The sequence below is a fragment of the Fukomys damarensis genome, unplaced genomic scaffold, assembly GCF_012274545.1.
Source record: "Fukomys damarensis isolate Sample0158 unplaced genomic scaffold, DMR_v1.0_HiC HiC_scaffold_27, whole genome shotgun sequence".
Lineage (NCBI taxonomy): Eukaryota > Metazoa > Chordata > Mammalia > Rodentia > Bathyergidae > Fukomys > Fukomys damarensis.
The window spans coordinates 40,690,762-40,709,188 of NW_022900939.1; the positions used below are offsets into that span (position 1 = coordinate 40,690,762).

An 18,427-nucleotide genomic window follows, 5' to 3' on the forward strand; every position below is an offset into this window, starting at 1 on the left:
CCAATGCTGAGCATACAGTGTCCGCTCAATAAATACCCATTCAGTAAAGAAATCAATGAATCTGCTACAACAGCCTTGGAGTTTAGCAAGGCTGTTTGCTAAAAAGCAAAGTGAAAAATATTAAAACAGAAAATGACTCACTCGTTCTTCTGTGGGAGGCAGATGCTGGCTGATCTACCTTAATAGACAGGGCTCTACATCAAGTCCTTAGCTCTCTCCTAAGCTACTTAGCCGTTCAGCTACTGTTTCTCCCTAGCCTTACTTCTCTTCAAACCATCTTACATACTGCAGCCAGGAAATCATCTCACTAAAGCATCACTTAATCAACATGCTTCCTTGCTCAAAATCGAAACAATCAATCCATGATTCATCATGAAATTTAAGGTTCTCTCAGTGTTATCTTTGTTTTCTTATAATCCATTATTATATACACTTCAGTTAAACTGGACAACTGGCTATTGCCAAAATAAGCTCTACAATTTCAATTTTTTTTCTGTCATACCCTCCGTCTGTCCCCCATCTCCTCCGCCCGCTTCCTAACACTCTTCCACCACCTCTGCGAAGACTCTCCTACGAAGCCCAGCATGTCGGCTCCCGGCATTCTCTGAACTCCCATCCGACCCGCCTACTATCTCATCAGACCTGCCTACTGCAAAAGCTGATTCTCTGTGTGCCTACCCTTTGCCCACTCATCTGGACCCCTATGATCTCAAGTATCTCTAGATGGCAGGTAAACACTTAGCAACATACAAGGGCTCACAGCACAGAGCGCCGTTAGGGCCACGACACACAAGACTGATCACTATAGAGAAGACAAAATGGCGGCCACACTGGTCTACTTGTGAATAAACAAACTGTCAGTCCAAATGCCTGTTAAGGATACCTTTTCAGCATCTTAAGCCACAACCAAGTTCATCCTGGCTAGAAGAGCAGCACCCACGTAGTCCCACAGCAAGCTACAAAGAGGAGGGCTGAGCAGGAGTGTGGTTAAAGAAACCAAGCTGAAACTGAATTCAGGTGAACTGAGACAAGAAGATGTAAAACAGAGGACATGACTAGAGACTTTAGCGACATCTCATCAAAGCCTTCAGGCCTATGACTGTGAAAGGGCAAGATCCCAATTGGAAAAAATCTTGAGTGCACTAGATAAAACAATTCATTACACAGTGGTCTGGGTAAGATCATCATCTCCACTACCATGAATGTTCTCTCCAGCTTCCAAAGATGCTTGGACTAGACAACAACTATGATGAGATGAGACTTGTTTTCATAATCTACACACACACAGATTCTAGACACTCTTCTAATAATACTTCAAGATTACTTATTGCTATCAGGAAAGGAGAATCCCTGTCTATCCAGATCTCCAACCAGGAGTGCTAAATAGAGAAACCATAATGGATCCAGGCTGGCAGCAGTGGGCCACAAACCTAATGAAACCCCAAACAGAATAGCTTCTGGCAGAGAAGATCAAGGCAGTAGGCCAGCCATGCCTTTAAATTTTTATTTGTGTCAGTACATGTTTGCAGTACATAATACTTACATCCAACGAGCTGGAGAGTCTGTACACGTACAGAACACATCTTCATTCCTTTTTCATCCCCTCCCTCCATCTCTTGGTTCCCTTCCCTTTTGCCAAAGACCTATCTCCCTGTTTCCTACTATCTTCGATTTTGCTCTATTTATCCTTTGGGTTTCTCCTGTAAGAGTAACCATGCAATACTGAAGCTTGTGCATCTGATTTAACATATGGTATCATTGTGATCGCAAGGTACACCCATTTTCCTAGATACCTGAGGTCAAATTTATCTTCCTTTATTGCAGGGTGGTACTCCATAGGGCCCATGCATTTTAAAAGGCGAGATGGGTGCCTCTCATGTGAACAGAAAAATGCCTCACCGTTTCACTGCTGCACTTTTACTTCCAGGTCAGGTGTTACTGCTTTTAGGCAAATGTCACCTGCAGTCCCAGTCACTTCCTCATCACTTGGACACAACACCTGACACCCACAACCTAGAGGAGAAGAGGTTCTATTGGCTCGTGTTTTAGCCAAGGTCAGCCAGCTCCAAGACGGAAGTGGCCTTGCAGAGAACAGGTGGAGGAGAAGCTACTCAGCACATGGCATCCAGGAAGGAGAGGGGGGACGTGGCCTCAGGGACCTGCCTCTTCCAAACAGACCCATCCTGCAGCAAGTCACTCAGTCACTTTCCAAAAACCCTGTCCCTGAGTACAACGAGGCTTCAAGGGGCTTTCTAGATATAAGCCAGAACACCAAAAATTAAGGGGTCAACTGCTTCCAATTCATTAAAATGGGGTATGAAAATAAAATTGCACAGGCCTAAAAATACCTTTGAAAAATACATTTATGCTATTTCTATACTGTAGCAAAATACACAAAATTTACCACCTTAATAATTTTAAGTGTATGGTCATCACATATGAAATAGATGCTGAAATTTTTCTACAGGTTTAATAAAATTTGTATCCCAATACCTTGCTTTTGTTCCTTGTCTTTGGAAATGCAGATGATTCTAATCAAATAGGAATTGGGTTTAAAAGATCAGCATGATTCTGGATGACTTCTAATTCTGAAAATGCCCAAATGCTGCTTTATGATACTATCCAGTTAGTTGATGGTATTATTATAAACCTTCTTCACTTACACTGTGTATGTTATCGCCTTTGGCATCTGAGTACAACTGCTGAGAAAGACCGTGCATCTGTACCTAGAAGAGGCCCTGAGGTCACTGACACCCTGGATTATACAACAGACCAGTGCTCGTTTTTTCACCAAGCGACAGTTTCACAGAGCTGCATTTTAAATCATCAATTCTCAATTAAGTAGTGGCTTTTTCCCCATAATGAAACATCCAGCAGTGTCTGTGACACTTTCAGCTTTTAACAAGAGAGAGGCGCCATGGGACACCCTCCATCCCGGCCCCTCAGTGGTTGGAGGCACACAGCAGGCACTCAGAAACACCGGCTGGGTCACGGTGCACGTAAGGAAACCGAGCCACGGCCAGTCAGACAGAAGACAGCGGAGCTCAGAATCAACTTTAAGTGCCTTTCCTCCTGAATCAGACTTTGTGCTTTAACAGGGAAGAACTCATTAAGACAGCAGCAACTAAGATGGCTAAAAACCCAGTCTAGAACAGAAGAACTCACTGAATATAAAACCAAGTCTGCATAGTTCCAGTGGGTGTCTTTAAGGATATATTCAGAAGAAGTAAATTTAAAGCTAAAATTTAATTTAAAGAGCTCACCTCTAGAGATCACCTGGCAAACCTTACTGTAAGCTCCAGGTAGTTATTTTGTAAGGCACCAGTGGTTCACTCGCAACCCTGCCTCTTCTACAGCAACCACTCTCGTTAGAGTGGAGGTAGAAACCTGAGTCTTAAACTGGGCTACCTGCTTCCACGCTACAAAGAAAGGGAGCAGTGGGTATGAAAGACACCATAGGTCTACAGCTTAAAATACTATCTGATCCTTTACATTGCAGACTCCTATGCTAAACACTTCTTACCAAACAGAGGACTCAGAACTTAATGCATAATGGGTTGTAATATAACCAGAATAAGAATAGTCATCTCCTTAAAACAGTTTAATCCTCCTGCCCAGGAATTAACTATGTTCCCATTTTCCATGTTTTGATATAAATACTTTTAAGAAAAACTATAAAATTTAGAACCTTCTGAAGGAAAAACTATTATCTGATTATGTAAACTGAAAGAGAAATCATACTGCATTCCTCTTAACAGAGTACTCCTCACCTACTTGAGCTTATTTATGAATCACTGAGTATTTGAGAAATAACCGAGTAAATTTTAATGAATTAAAAATGTCTAATGTATGACAGAACATATTAAAAATCAAATTTATACACAATTTTCCACCAGTATACCCAAGCACTAAGGAGAGATAACCATTTAAATGCAAAAAGCATCTGCCTAATTAATCACTTAATTCATTACTCTTACAGATTTTTACCTTTCTTCTCTCAGAAAAAGACTGGCTCCCACTGACCTAATTAGTAATAAAAGTTGGCACAGCAAAAAAATTAAAACCTCAATAAGATTTAAGTAAAAACAATTTTCACAGAAGTGTTAGACTGTCTGAGAAAAACAAGCTTAATTAGAGAAGGAAATGTTTTTCAACCAGAAGAAGCTAACAAACAAATAAACGCTATTAATTCACTAATTAGGAAAATATGGGACAAAGTTATATATAAATAGAGTTCCTTTTTAGGGAAACCTGGACCATTCATTATAAAAACATGTAAAATTATAATAACACTAAAAATCACAAGAAATCAACCTAACAAATCCAACTACACCTCGTTGCACACACCTCCCTGCTAAGAGTCGGTATAATGGGGTCTTTGAGGACAGGACAGCCAGCCAAGTGCCCAGTGAGTAAAAGCAGGGTAAGGCATCTCTGCTTTTATGTTGTTTTCAATCTCCTTTATTTCCTTAAACTTCTGGGTCAGATTCCTGCTCAACTCTGCAATTAGGTATGACCTCAGTGGCTGCCCCTGGGGACCCCTCCTGTCTCCTGGAGCTCTCTCTCAATAACCCTTTCCCATCCTCAACCTTTGTCCTTTGAAATTCACTCTTCAATTTCAGGGGACACGAACTTCACACATCTGACATCCGGCCAGTTGGGAGCTATATTTCTCCTATATCACCGGCACCTTTCTTGGTCTGTGCTGAACCTCTGTTGGCACCAACTGGCCCTGAACACAACCTGGTGTGAACTTCAATAAATACAGCCACTTACTACTACTTACTAGTGGGTGCATGCTTGGCAACTCTGCTCTTATCAGACACAAGAATTTGGACAAATGAAAGGTACAAGATCCCAATGATGAATGTAACTGTACTAAAAAGTACCAATAAACTCAATGAAAAAAAAAGAAAAAAGAATTTGGACAACTACCGGCCCATTCAACCATAACAACCAGCAGACTGGGGCTCAAACCCAAGCTGCCACCAATCGTTAACACTCACGAGATCACTTCTAACTGAGTTTAGGTTCTTCTAGAACTTCGGTTACTTCTTAGTAATACTGGAAATTTGGACAGGAGTAAGGCTCCTTCTCAATCTCTAAATGAATGTATTTTTAAGGAACAATTCAGTAAGCCCTTACTATGTGTCGAGAGCCACCCTCACAGGCTCGGGGGTTAACTCCGGGGTACAGCATGTGTTTAACATGTGTGAAGACCCAAGTGCAATCCCAGCACCAAAACAAAACAAAACAAAAAAATCGTACGAATGGCTCTAATCACTTATAAAAATAAGTGGAACTTGGGAAAAGGAGTCAAGAATAAATAATCCCTATCAAGCATTCTTTTAAACACAAGGAGATATGAGACGCAGTTTAATTTATGCTTCCTTAAAAACAAAAAGCCCTTCTCTCTCCATTCCAGACTCCATGAGAAACAGTGACAAAATCAGCCACAAAGCTGCATGTATATTTGTATAATTACTACAAACTTATAAGAAAAGGGCAGGCAATACAATAGAAAAATAGGCAAAAGACCTAAAGCAAGAATTCAAGGAAATCCAAATGGGCAACAAACATATGAAAAGTAATCAAGGAAATAAAGAATCAAGCAATCGAGGACATAAGACAGTTAAAACACAGTAAGCCACCTAAGAGACGGCATCACACACTCGCCAAGCTACAAATAATAAAATCCCTGCTGACACCTGATGTTGCAGGGGAGATGGAGCGGCTTCGATGGAAAGAGTGTTTTTGGTGCACACTTTGGAAAATAGTTTGACACGGCCAGGGAAAGTTCAAGAAGCACTTACTTTATGACTCAGACATTTCACTGCTAAGTACACCCAAAGAAATAACATGCTTAGATGTACATATCAGAGTGCTCGCCACAGCACTACATATAAAAGTTAAAGCCTGTACATAATCCAATGTTTAACAGAATGGATACACTGAGGAACTGATATATACACAATACTACAACACAACACGAACAAACTGTAACTATACACAGCATGACTGACTCATAAACAAAGTACTGGCTGAAAAAAGCAAAATGTAAAAACATTATGGTGTCACTTCACTGATAACAGAGGAAATCAAATCACACTGTTTAGAGATGCACGCAGGGGTGGTAAAGCTGCTTTTAAGATACAATGACGGCTGGGTATGTAGCTCAGGAGAATCTTTGTCTAGTACACCCAGGGCCCCTGATTCAGCACTCAGCATCCACAAAAAACTGAATCAATAACATTTAAAAAATTAAAAAAGGTAACAAAATAGTTATCCCTGAAGGGGAGAGAAGAGGCTTTCTTCTGAGAATGTTTATTGTAGGGTGCAGTTTCCGGGGCACTGGCCTTGTTCTATCTCCTAAATTGGGTAGTGTTACCTGGTTGTTAATGTTACACAGAAACTCTGTACATACAACTGCACATTTAAACCGCACACCTACCCCAGTTCACGGCACACAGCACACTGGCCATGAAGACACTAATGTTTAATGAAGAGGATACTGTTCTGACTACAATGACTACTCTTGTTGCTATTTTGAAACCATTCTATTAATGTCTGCTCTGTGGATTACTGTGACCCCAGGAAATACCAACTCAAGAAGAACACAAAGAAGAAACGCCTAAGTATGAAGTAAAGCTGCTGCAGTTGTGTGATTTTCCCTCCAGTTTTCTCACTCTCTCTCTGAATGTATCTTCTTTCTTAAGAGTCTGCAACATTTCGATTGCAAAATTTTGATGGGAACTAAAGTTTTACCCTTTCCATGATTTTCTCTCAGCAAAGACCTCTCTGGGGGCAGCACGAGTCTTGAATCTCTATGGTTGAGAAGAGGGATACGAGGTATGAACTGGGTTTACTCAAACCTACTGCGGGAAGCTAGGCGGAGCAGAAGGCAGCGACCACACTGTTCACACATCCTGTCCCGCTCTTCTAAGGACCCCAGACAAACCCATCCTGAGCTAATACTGGGCCCATTTTCACAGTGGGTAGCAAAAGGAAATTATTTGCATGCAAAGCTACAAAAGACAAATCACTACATCAAATGCTTACAGTATTTTAAAGCGGGAATATCTTTTCTTAGGGGGAAATATATGATGTTTTAAAAATGAATAAGCGTCACAGTCAAGTAAAATAATTATTTTGAATTTTCCGATTTTTAGAAACAAAAGATAAAATGGGGTCATTTAAAAATTCTTTTGTAATCAAATGAAAATTATGATATTTCACTTGTAGTTTCTTACTGATGCAAATTAAAGAAAAAGTTACCAGAAGAGAATTAAAGCTAGGGAAGTCATCAGGTTATAAACACCAATTTAATCACGCCCTTTAAAAATATTTAAAAATATGTAACACCTAAATTTAATCTGGGAAAAAGAATTTAATCCAATAAATTGTCACTATAATAATGACAGTGATACTCAGGTCCTTGTACTTGCGAGGCAGGAGGCAGAACCACTGAGCGAAATCCCTGGCCCCTGAAAAGTATTTTTTTAATATTTCAGAGAATTTCACACAGCAGAATAATTCTGCAGTCTTCAGTATTTCATATTACTTAGTAAGAAATAATGGTCTATTAATCTTTCTGCATGATCTTGGAGTTAACACTGACAGAATTATGAAATGACAAAAATTAGCAGATCGATCCATGTGTACTTAGCCCAAGCCCCATCAGAAACTGAGAGAAATACACTAATACAAGGTAAGAAGTAACAGAATCAAATATATAAAAATGTCACCGGAATTTTGAGGGAAAGAGAAAGTATATGCAGTTGGAATGTTTAGAGGAGCTTTATGGAAAAGGTAAAATGAGGTTTTAGATAAGAAATAAAGTAAAAGATATTCTTGGCCAAACAAGTTAATGAAAATGGAAGACACAGCCAGGTGTGGTGGTGCACACCTGTAATCCCAGCACTCGGGAGGCTGAGGCAGGAGGATTGCTGTGAGTTTGAGACCAGCCTGGGCTACATAGTGAGTTCCAGGTCAGTCTCAACTGCACAGTGAGACCCTGTCTCAAAACAAAAAAGAAAGAAAGAAAGAAAATGGAAGACACAGCTGGGTGTCAGGGGACAAGCCTCGTGGTGTGCAGAGGAAGTGTGAGGCCAGGAAGCAGGGCATGGGCCAGGAGATGGACGGCTGTGCCGGCTGCACCAAGACTGGAGAGTCTTAGGATGCCCAGTGAGTCTTCAGTGTTGGACATTCAGAATTCTCTGAGGATAGAAATCATTCCAGTAAGCGACAGAAAGAACCAGTATGTGCTCATTATGTACTGTAAATGGATGTGCTGTAGAGTATGCAATTTATGCCTTCAAAGTTGAGTTTTAAAATTTCAACAGCTAAAACCAAGAATGCTAACTTTATTATGATTTTTTTTGGTTTTAGTTTGTTGGTTTTTGAGAAAGGGTCTCAATATGCAGCAATCCTCCTGCCTCGGCCTCTTGAGCTAGGATTACGGTTGTCCACCACCATGCCAACCCTGGTAATTCTTCAATGCTTCTATGATGAAATGCATAAAAAACTCCGGTTTGCCTAACAGATGTATGCTGAATATTACTCCCAATAATTTAAAAAATAAAACAAAACCCAAAAATCCAACCCTCTGAATTAGATGTATCACCTACTTTAAAAAGTGAAGTGTTGCCCACAGCCATTCCTCCCCAAAATGCATAAACATCTACAGTCTGAGTTTACTCTGCCATTTTGTCCTTATTTTTCACCACTCATACTCAAATAAATATCTTTCTTCAAAATCCATTCAAAAACATACTTTACTTTCAGTTTCATTACCTGTCTTCAGGCTGTTTTCGCAAACTGATGCATCCTGCCTTCTCCCTTAACCCTATCTACATGTCAAGATCTAGCTGAAATGTGATAAAGCATGAGGTCTTTTCTGAAAGATCCTCGGTTTGACTCCTTCATTCTCTAAACCTCCCCTGAAATCTGACTGTGCAGGGAAGCCAGCAATGCCACCCGTGTGGTCCGTGAGGTTGCCCGCCCCTGAGGGACTCAGAGGGGCCACACCCACACTTCCACCTCTCATTACAACCCCGACAGGCCAAGTCATAGGGAACACAGAACACATAGTATCCACTCAACGTCTGTTGGAAGGATGATTATTTGCATATTCTGCATAAATATACAGGAGGGCATTAATGTGATATAGATATAAGATGGTAATCAATACTTTTTTTGAAAGAAATTTTACCTTTTCAGTTGTAAGTGGCTTTGTAGGCTTTTCTGGCTCCTTTTCTCTCTTTTTCTCTTCCTTTTTCTTCTCCTTTTCTTTCTAAAAAGTAGTCCAAAGTTTTAGTGAGTTTACTTTTTGAAAAAGGCAACTTTTGTTTTTTTTCATTGACAGCACAGGCGATTGAACCCAGGGCCTGTACACTGAGCTATATCCCCAATCCTTTACTTTGAGATGGAGTCTTACTAAGACTCTAAATTGCTCCAGCAGGGTTTAAACTTTTAATCCCCCTGCCTCAGCCTCCCAGAGTGCTGGGATTACAGGTTTGCACCACTGTGCCTCACTGGCAACCTTTAATAAACTTTTATTTTATTAATTTGAATCATGATTTGAAATATAAACATAGCAAATTTACATTTTCAGAGGTTACATATTCACAACAAAAGGTTACATGTTGAAGACAGAATGTAGACTATCTCTCCAAAAATTAAGACAACTTAGAATTTCTCTGCTATTTTAGGTTTGTGTTTGTTTTAAGCAAATGAGAACCGCATTCCGTAAATTCTCAATACATCCTTACATAGGCCACACTTCTTTATATCAATCATAACGTGGAATTCGGAATCGGAAGTCAAACTAAGTGATAAAACATACTTCCTCATCACATGAAAACAAATTATAAATAATAAACAGTATAAAGTGACTTTAAAATTATCTTTAAAAGAATCACAAATATATATTCAAGCCATCATCACCGATTCGCGTTTTAAAGAAGGCTAATGTAATTTTCTAACGAAAAAGACGTTAAAGACAATGCATGGGGCTCAGAACCAACTGACTAGTCTAAGGCAAGTTAAGTAATTATAACGATGATGATGTTCACAGTTCGTATTTCTAAGGATGACACAAAATGCTAAAAGCTCAAACCTAAAAGGGCACAGAAGAGGAAAAGTAAAAAAATTAACCAAAAAGAAAAATGAAAAAAATATTAAACAAAGCATTTTATGCCACTGAGAGGGAAGAGGTGACTGAAAACCTAGACAGGATGGCTCTGCAGTGGGCACCAACCTAACTCTTAGATCCCTGCAGCAAACGTGAAAGGATAAACAGACAAACCTAGGAAAGACAGAGATAAACACATGGAACTTAAGTCAAAATACGGAGAGGCTGACTCTCCCCTGCACCTCTCTTTAAAAGGGCATCTCGTGTAACCTCTGTTGGACTGCATTTGCCACGTTAAATCAAGAAAGATAATATTTACAATTTTTAGACTATGACATTGAAATGCTAAAGGTTCAGTGGCGTTGCGATCATTTCTACGAAGCAAAGCTCGTGTTTGGGGTATGTACATCCATACAAAATTATGAAGAAAAGCAAAGTGACGATGACAAATACGGCAAAAGTCAGGATGTTAACTAACTTAAGGAAAAGGTTTCAGCCATAAAAGAGCAGGTAACACGGGAGCTTTGAAGTTCTAACAATGTTCACTTTACACAATGAAAGTAGTGATAGTTCTGTAAGTACTCATGAAACTAGGTACATATTAAATGTGTGTTTCAGTATTAAAAAGAAGGCATTAAAAACCTCAAAAACAACTCTGCAAAAAGTAAGGCACTACACAAATAAAGTAAAATTTTCATATTTGTTGTATGATATCAAAAAGAGGGAAGAAAAACCCCTGGTCTTGGCTCCAAATTTTAAAAGAAATTCATAGCAAAGCTCTTTCTGGCAAGAATAAAGCAAGGTCTTCAACTTCAAGTTTAAGAACAGAAAAAAACCTAAAACACTCCAAAGAAAAATGTTTTCTTTGGTTGCTGCTTAATAAAAAGCAGTTAAGTGCAACAATTCACCAATAAGTGAGAAGATCTGCACCGAGCTACACTCACAAATAGTGTTGGTGTACTGCTTTGTAGCAAAAGGAGAAAGGAACAGGGCTAGAATTTCTAGAACTAGGATACAACACAGCTTCTATGCAAGATTCCTTATACTGCACTAAGATTCTCTGAAACCATTTGTTTCAGTAATGCTTTTCAGGAGCAAGTTAAAAAGTTAACAGAAAGTTGAACTTTTGAATACCTAAAGTGCTCAGACCTAAAGAGTAACCCACCAGATGATGGTACTGCAAATCCGGCATTTTGCCATGAACTTTAAGAACTAACACAGTCAAGCACAGGCAGAAGACCTTCTAGAAAGTTTGGTATGTTTCTCGAAAACACATTTTTCTTTCCACTCGTGCTCCTGAATGAGACAAGCAAGCAAGATGAGCGCTGTAAGGGTAAGGAGAAGCGTCACCGACAGGTATGCGACCTCACCCAGTCAGACCTTCCTTCTAAATCCCAACCGCAGAACCACGTACCAAGTGCTCCCTCTCCACTGAGTTTAATCATTTCAAGGGCTGCCTGGAATAACTACTGATCTTAGTCTTCTTACAAACAAAAAACCAAAGCCTTGGGCCAGTGATGCCCATACTGCACAGCTAATCAGCCCCCTTTCTGGCTGAGGAACTGTAAACCCCAAACTTTATGAGGTGACTAATATTGTCCCTGCTTTAATAAATGGGATGTAATACAATCCTTTCTATATGACAACATTTTTAGATTAGTAAAATTTGGTGAGAAAAACAACAGTGTCCTCACTAGAATGGGGGGTGGGTGCTCCATAACCTCTCGAGCTCTTCGTGCTGTGGCTGGAATGTCTGTGTCCACCCCAAAATTCTTAGGTTGAAAGGAAATCCCCCTATGATGATTCTAGGAGGCAGGGTCTTTGGAAGGTGACGCAGTGGCCCCGGGGTGGAATCCTTATAAAAGAGGCCTCCGAGTCCCCTCAGCCGTTCCCTCCGGGATCTCACAAAGTGCAGGTGGCGCTCTGTGATGTGCCAGAGACGCTACCTTGAACTGTCCACCTGTCACAGCCGTGAGAGGTACCTTTCTGTTGTTTATAAGCAACTCAGTCCGTGGCCATCTGTTAAAGCAGCCTGCAGTTACTTCTCATGAGAGAAGTCTGACTTCCTAATCTTGGTGACGATGGGCACACAAGATCACCAAAAACAAGCCCAATCTGTTAGCTACATTTAACAGAGAACATGATGTGACACTTTCACACTCAAACTTCAGCTGTCAAGATGTCTACTCAGATTCCAGATGTGGAATTATGACACGGGTTTGAAGTAACATGAACAGTAAGAGCTCTGAACTCAGACGACACAGTCCAAGCCACAGGTGACTCCCATCTTCTATATGGTCAAAAGCTGCTGAGAGACAGAGTATCAGAACCACTACTGTTCTATTTTCCCAGCTACAACAAAACATAACCGTGCTTGGCATTACAAAATAGTAGTTCCAGAAACTTGATTCCTACAGTAGATACAGCGGCACCCCAGTTCACGAATTTAATCTGTTTCATGGTTCTGGGGAAAATGGTCACATTTTCATTTGTTTGTGAGGGGAAGATGGCAGAAGTTGTGTTTGTCCAATGTGGAGTTTTTGAATGGAAGTAAAATTCTGTGGAAAACTTTTGTCTGAGAACCAAACTGTTTGAGAACAGAAGCATTTGTCAACCAAGGTACCGTGGAATGTCAGAAATCCCACTGAAGAAAATATAAACATGCAAGTCTTACAAGACAGAGAAAAGGGCATACACCTATGATCCCACCACTCAGGGAAACTAAGCAGGAAGACCGTTAAGTTCAGGCCCAGTCCAAGCAACTCAGCAAGAACTGCTTCAACGTATATTAAAGATAAAATGAGATGGGGATGTAGTGCAGTTCAAAGGCCCTGTAACTGTGCAAAAGCCCTGGGTTCAATCCCCAGGACTGGCCTGGGGGCGGGGGTGTGTTAAAGTTCTCATACTGGGATCATTATAATCAAACTATATACTTGAGCCACTCAAGTCCCCAGAATATCTTGAATCTTGAAAAGCTGTGAGCATATATACCCCATCATACACATACATTTACTTAGAAGCAATACTGTACAACACTATAACATAAAAAAACCATATACAAAAGCAGATGCCAAAGGGATGAGAACTGAAAAGCAGGAACAGGCACTCTGAATGGACTGCTCCATGGCTGCCAAATTAGATCACTGCTTTCAGAGCAATGGAGGCAGGAACCCCGTCACAGACAAGAGTAACCCATGCATTTCCATCTTCTTTCCCTAACGAGAAATATCTCCAGGGCAAATTTTGAAGGGCTCAATGGTGCCTCTGGCATCTTTACATTCTTTCAAGGCAGTACGCACAGTTCTGGAGCACCTCTTTCCTGAGCCTGCCTGCGACTGACACCACCAGGAACACTAAACCACACGGGTCTGCTGTCTCCTTCCAGGGTAGTAGTTTGAATCCAAAATTGCTCTTCACAGTCTCCTCATGAACCTGTCTTGATCTTTAACAACTCCAGGTTCAAGAGCTCCGCCCTCTCTGCTCCACGGTGATTCCTTTCGTCACCGTCACTGAGGCTGCGGTTGCTGGTTCAGGGCCTCCGCCTGCCTCACCACCCCTCCTGCGAGCCGCAGATAGGCACGTGCAAGCATTACTGAATGTGGGCAGGTCTACAGCTGCCAGCTCTCAGCAACATATGTCCAACTTTAATCCATCTTCCACGTCTGTCTCTCCTTAAACCTGTTTCTTCTCTCGTCGCATTAAATGGCACCATCTTCCATGCAGACACTTACACCAGAAACTCAGTCACAGTCCACAAAACACTTCCACAATTCACTGCTTACCACATCCTGTGCATCTCACCTTAAGCTCTCTCAAAACCACACACCACCTCATTCTCTCTGCCCACATTCTAGCATCTGCACGCATCACTCCATTCCTGAATGAAGATTAGTTTTCAAGTCTTTGCTCAGCCACCACCACAAAATCCATTCCCCACGGAGCCAGCAGAGCAGTGCCGTAACACAGAAACTTGATCCTGTCACCCTGTTTTCCATCAAAACTCATCATTACAAGTTTGAGCCCAGCCCAGGCAACATAATGACTTAGTGACAGTCTGTCTCAAATATGTTAGAGATGTAGCTCAGCATGAAGACCCTGGCTTCAACTCCCAGGGCTACATAATAAATCACACACACACACACACACACTTACTTTTTTAAAGAAGACTCTTCTCTCCCTTTATTCCTACCTCGTTTCTATCTCAGCCATGCCAATTCAACTTGCAACTCCTGCTTTCTGTACTTGGAATGTCTCCTGAGCTTTTCTGCCTATTCAGAATTCAAGATGCATGAAAAGTGGGCCACTTGTATTAACAGCAGTATAGTGAGTGGCCTTCAATCACGTCACATATTGTATTGTATTCTGAACTGTCACAGTTATCTGCCTTCCTCCTTGAGTTTATAAACTAAGCCCACGCATGGTGTCACACAGGTGCAATCCCAGTGTCCCAGGAAGCTAGGCAGGAGGATGACAAATTCAAGTCCAGCCTAGGCAATTTAGTAACTTAGCAAGATCCTGTCTCAAAATAAAAAATAAAAAGGAATGGCAAGGTAGATCCGAGCAAAGGGCTCAGGATGAACCCGTTATACTGCAGAAGGAAAACTGGAAGCTGTTCAAGAGCACAGGTGGTCCCTTCTACATCTTTGCATCTGTCATGTGTAGCACTCATTTATCAAGGAGAAGACACAGGACAAATAAGAGCTAAAAGAATGCCTCAAATCAATCCATCAAGCTCAACAAAATAAACAAGAAAGGTAAAGAGACAAACTATTTTTTAATCAAATTACCAGATCAAAGAATTCAGTAACAAACTATAAAAAAGTATAAGGTAGTAAAAGTCACAACAACAGAAACTAACTGCTTAACTGTTGACACATATTTATGGCCAAATAAATCAATAATTTCGGAAATTGAATATAAGTCAAAGTCCTTTAATTATATCCTAGGGAAACATTTAAGAAATTCTTGTATTTAGCACTGGGGATCATTCAAAATATAAATGATCAGGGCTGGGGATGTAGTTCAGTGGCATCATGCCTGCCCGGCAAGCACAAGGTCCTGAGTTTAATCGCCGGTATCAGGGAAAAACAAGAGAGGCAAAATATAAACAACTGCAGATTCTGGCACACAGCAAGAGAAAGCTCATTCATACCCAACACCACACAACGCAGACGGTGAGGACACGACCATACCTCCAGTTTGTTTTTCTCAACAGCAGCTTGCAGGGAAGGAGAAGATACTAGAGGCTGAACAGGCGCATCAGAGGAGGAAATCTGCAGAGTATAGACAGAAGTCAGAAGAAACAAACAAAGGCAGGTGGTAAGAACTGACTGGCATGGAAAAGAAATAAAGATATGTTTGTGAGATACAAAAGCAACTAAAACCATGTTAACACAAGGAAACAATGCATCAAGAAGGAAACACTGCTTTTAAAAAATTTCCATGTGAAATTCCTTAAAACATTTGGTAGAGAAAAGTGATTATTTAAAATGGATTTCATGGTAGAATCATACAAAAAGAATTTCAAAAATAATTATACATCTCTGACAATTCACTATAGTCAATGTTACTACTGGAATAATAACTTTGAAGTATAAAGACACATTGTCCCAAGTAGCAGAACAAAAATTAGTTTTTGTTTTTACTTATAACTATTAAGAATGAAAAAGACAACAGCTGAAATAGTAAAATGTTAGTTAAAATTTTAATCAACTGTTTAAGAGAACAGAACAAAGGTAGAAGAGTGGATTCATACACAGGTGAACAGCAGACAGACTTATTATAAAGCAATTTATATACTTCCCTGAAATCAGCATGCAAACATCACTTTGAGTGCTATTCTTGCTGAATTACCCCACAGTATTATGAGTTATATATGCAGCAAAGGCAATTTGCATGCGAAAATGGGTTTCATCTAAAAGCTTTTTTCACACATCTTCCTACCAATTTCTACATGTGTAGTTGATCACTTTAATGGGAGCATTATCTTTCTTCTCTCTTTACTGCCAAAATATAACTGAAACACATTTACAAAATGCACAGTAGATCTTTGGAGCCATAAAACTGACATCTCTATATTGCCCTATCATATCAACAGTGCCTATGAGGAAGTTTTTAAGGATGCTATTACAGATAGGTCATTATTCAATGTCAAAATAATAATGCAAGGTGACAGGTCTGCCTTCAATCTGCTTGTTATGTTCGTTATGACAGTGATTCTTGAATCTCAACTCAAGGCTATAAATTTAAGAGGTTTTTTTTCTTTATACAATTTTGGCTGTTATAATTCTGTAAATTAGCATTTAATTACTACCAAAGCAAATACCACAGAATATAAAACATACAAGGAAATATCTTCCACTTAAAAAGGTCAAAACCATGTTTTCAAAAGTGGTTTAGACCTGATATGTCCTACTGGACGTTTACTTGCCAGAGATCTTTAAGTACATGTTCGCATGGCAAACAAGAGATTATAAAGCCTTAAATCACTCGAAGTAACTTTTATCATAAATCCTCTTTGCCTAAACTTATATAAAAGAGAACATTAAAATAATTACACAGGGGAAACACAAGTATTTGGAAGAATGTCAAGGATTACTAACCTTACCAACTAGCATGACAATTCACTGTAAAGTGCTTGTTTTTTTTTTTTTTTAAAAAAAGATTACAAAGTGACTTGGCCACTTTTAAAACCCAGAATTAAGAATTAAAATGTAACAAACACAAAATACAGGAAGGGGGAAAGAAAGCTTTACTATCATGTTCCACCTGGGAAGGAAAACAGAGCAAAGGAAAGGAAAAAGCCATGGACAGATCCACATTGGTGATTTCCCCACACATTACTATCAGTCAATTAAAACATGTAATTAACTAAGAGTGTACACAAAAGCAGGGCGGAAATCCAGACATTCTGAAAGAAATAAGACAGATGAGCACACAGTCCACAGCAGCAATCATATGAAACTAGGAGGTACGGTGTGCCGTAACGAGAAGCAAGTTACTGCTTATCTGGGCCGCCAGGGGGCACAACAGAGCCTTATGGAATAATGGAAAGATTCTACCTTGGTTATGGTGGTGGAGGTTACACAGAGATGTGCATTTGTCAAAACTCGTTTGCATTTTAAAATGTCTACCGTTCACCATCTATAAATTATTTTTATAAAAGTCAACATTTTTTAAAAAATCAGTAATCAGGTTATAAAGTGCATTTTGTAAGCAAGGAATAAAGAAACAGACGTAAACAAACTAAAAAAAAAAAAGGAAAAGACACTAGTGAACAGGAAAGCAGAAGAGAAGAAAGAACACAGACCAAAACAAAAAGAAAGAAAATACAGACGCAAGAAAAACTAGGCACTCTTGATTCTTCTAAATCTCCCAAACCATCTCAGCAGGCAATCGTTAACATCCCTCTCCCAGATTAGTCCTCCTCGCTGGTGTCCATGCCCCAGGTCTCACTCCTCTCCAAATCTGTTCTCTGCGTTTCGTCATTATGACATGCAAATTTGATCACACGTCCTTGCTTAGAAGACTGAAACAGTTTACATGCAGTATATAAGGGCAAGCAAGGCCCAAGAAAACTTGCTAACCTGGCCACACCTTCCTCATTTGCCCGCTTTAGCCACACGCAAACCGTTCAGGTTTCAGGTCTCTAGATTCTCCTGGCTCTACAGTCCTAGGACTGAACACTCACACTTCCTTACAGTTTCTGCCCATCCTTTAATGTGAGCTGACACTGCCTCCAACAGGAAGGCCAAATCTTAATATAATAACTTTAAATTTCTAGCTAAGTTAGGAAGAAATTGGTAGAATTCTAGGAAACTTTCAATGTTAAATCCTGGCAAGCAAGTTGCTTGCAGACCAGTATTAACAGGTCTGTACAGACACACGGAGAGAGAAATAAGGGAAAAAATTCCTTTTACATTAGCATCCAAAAAAATGAGGTATCTAGGAATCAATCTAACAAAAGAAACAAAAGATCTCTACACTGAAAACTACAGCACTCTGAAAAAAGAAATTGAAGAGGATATAAAAAAATGGAAAGATATCCCCTGCTCCTGGGTAGGAAGAATCAACATAGTGAAAATGGCCATACTACCAAAACTGCTATATACATTCAATGCAATGCCAATTGAAATTCCAACACTATATTTCACAGAACTAGAAAAAAAAATCCAAAAATTCATCTGGAACCATAAGAGACCTAGAATAGCAAAAGCCATTTTAGGCAACAGACACATGGCACCAGGTGTAACAATTCCCAATTTGAAACTATACTACAAAGCCACTGTGATAAAA

The 18,427-nt window shown here is 39.9% G+C and overlaps 1 protein-coding gene across 4 annotated transcripts in view; it reads right to left on the reverse strand.

Annotated features, from left to right (window-relative positions):
• Smap1 (small ArfGAP 1) overlaps positions 1 to 18,427 on the reverse strand; it is a 100,063-nt gene that overhangs the window by 40,818 nt on the left and 40,818 nt on the right. For 2 of the 4 annotated variants that reach the window (XM_033756784.1, XM_010617855.3), the window contains 2 exons: positions 15,325 to 15,405; positions 9,212 to 9,292 (listed from right to left, as the gene is read on the reverse strand). In XM_033756784.1, the coding sequence (XP_033612675.1) occupies positions 9,212 to 9,292; positions 15,325 to 15,405 (162 nt within the window). The remainder of the gene's footprint in view (positions 1 to 9,211; positions 9,293 to 15,324; positions 15,406 to 18,427) is intronic. The other 2 variants (XM_033756785.1, XM_010617856.3) reach the window with 1 other exon arrangement.